Genomic DNA, 1559 nt, shown 5'->3' on the forward strand with positions numbered 1-1559 from the left:
GGCTGCCCTTGGAGCCCGCCTGTCTTCTCTGCTCCCACATTCCTCCGAGCTGCCTTTCCCGTCTCCTGGGCTCAGACTCCATTCTGCTGCCTCCAGTGGCTTCCAACTCTGCTCCTGAGACTCTGTGCAGCCAGGCCTCCATTTAGGGGCCTCCGTCGGGCCCAAGTGCTGGCCGTCAGACTCCACTGGGCTCAGCCTCCCCCTGGCCGCCTCCTTCCTCCTGGGGCTTTGTTCTCCAGGCTCTGCCGGGGTCACACCTCCGTCCGCTTCTCCGGGGCTCAGCCTCCACCGCCGCGCCTCTGGCAGCCCCGAGGCCCTGTCTCCAGCCTCTCCCAGGCGCGGCCAGTCCCGGGCCTCCGAAGGCCTGGGGCTTGACTCTCGGGCTCCCCCTACCCCCGGCCTCCTGTCTCCGGCTTCCCTGGGGCTGAGCCGCTCTTCCCTGGGCTCTCTTTCTTTGGGACTTGGATCCTGCATCTCCCCAGGGCTGGGTCTCCATTCCCGGGCCTCCGCAGGCCCAGGCCTCCTTTCTGCAAGGAGCTCGTCACTCCGCCGCCGCTGCTGCTGCTGCTGCTGGCGCTCCTGCCGGATGAATCGGTTCTGGTGCACTGGGCCGATGGCCTCCAGCAGGACCGCAGACTTGTCTGGGTCTGGAGGCCCAGCTTCTGGAGGCCCAGACGCAGGGCTGGGCTCCCCAGGACACAGACCAAGCTTGGCCCGGCGGCGTTCCAGGAGCCCCCGCTTCCAAGCTGGCATCTGGGACAGGCGCTCCCGCTCCGCCTTCTCCCGGCCCCGCGCGGCTGCCTCCTCCTGCCGGCGCCGGGCCAGCAGCTGTAGCTTCCAGTCCGGGATGGTGGCCATGGTCCCTCGAGGTGCAGGTGAGGCGCACTGGAGGCAGAGAGCAGGGAGGAGGTGCTGCTGAGGCCCCGGGATGAGCCTGGACGGCAGAGCGGCGCGGGAGGTGGGACGCGGAGGGCGGGCAGGACAGGCAGTGCGGCGGGAGAGGGAAACCAGAAGTGAAGAAACGCCTATGGGCCGAGCAGATGGGGAGGGACGCGGCAGAGGAAGAGGGAGATTCAGATTTGGCAGCTCAGGGTTCACGGGTGCCAGAGAGGGACCGAGAGGAGAGAGAAGTGGGTGTGAGGCTGCGGGTGAGGGCCAGGGGGCGTGGGAGTGGGGACGGAGGTCAGCGAGTCCCGCTGGAGAGGGGCCTGCGGGACCCTAGCGGGTGTCAGGGAGGTGAGGGGCGGAGGGTGGAGAGGTCCAGGGGCAAGGGCGGCCCCGAGGTCCAGGCTCCCTTTCCAGCTGTGCTCCGCCCGCCTCCCTCCGCCCCAGAGAGGGCAGGGGGGAAAGGAGAAGGCCCCGGTGTTTCAGGCCACACTAGTCCTAAGGCTCATTAAAGTCTAGAAACAAGATCAGCAGATTCGTGTGAGCCCTTTCCCTCAAAATATAGGAGAATCCAGGGTATTTGGACAGAATAGGTATGTACTATTTTAAATGGCCAGCTATTTAAATCCACCTCAGAGGTTATCTTAGACTTTACAGACGGAAATCTGACCATC

The 1559-nt window shown here is 65.7% G+C and overlaps 1 protein-coding gene across 1 annotated transcript in view; it reads right to left on the minus strand.

The window, feature by feature from the left end:
• PPP1R18 (protein phosphatase 1, regulatory subunit 18) overlaps window positions 1–1337 on the minus strand; it is a 25488-nt gene extending 24151 nt beyond the window's left edge. The window contains exon 1 of the mRNA XM_014537270.1: window positions 6–1337. Within this exon, the coding sequence (XP_014392756.1) occupies window positions 6–858 (853 nt within the window). The 5' untranslated portion in view covers window positions 859–1337. The remainder of the gene's footprint in view (window positions 1–5) is intronic.
• Window positions 1338–1559: the final 222 nt, after the last annotated feature.

This window comes from Myotis brandtii, unplaced genomic scaffold (genome assembly GCF_000412655.1).
Source record: "Myotis brandtii unplaced genomic scaffold, ASM41265v1 scaffold1750, whole genome shotgun sequence".
In the NCBI taxonomy this organism is placed as follows: domain Eukaryota; kingdom Metazoa; phylum Chordata; class Mammalia; order Chiroptera; family Vespertilionidae; genus Myotis; species Myotis brandtii.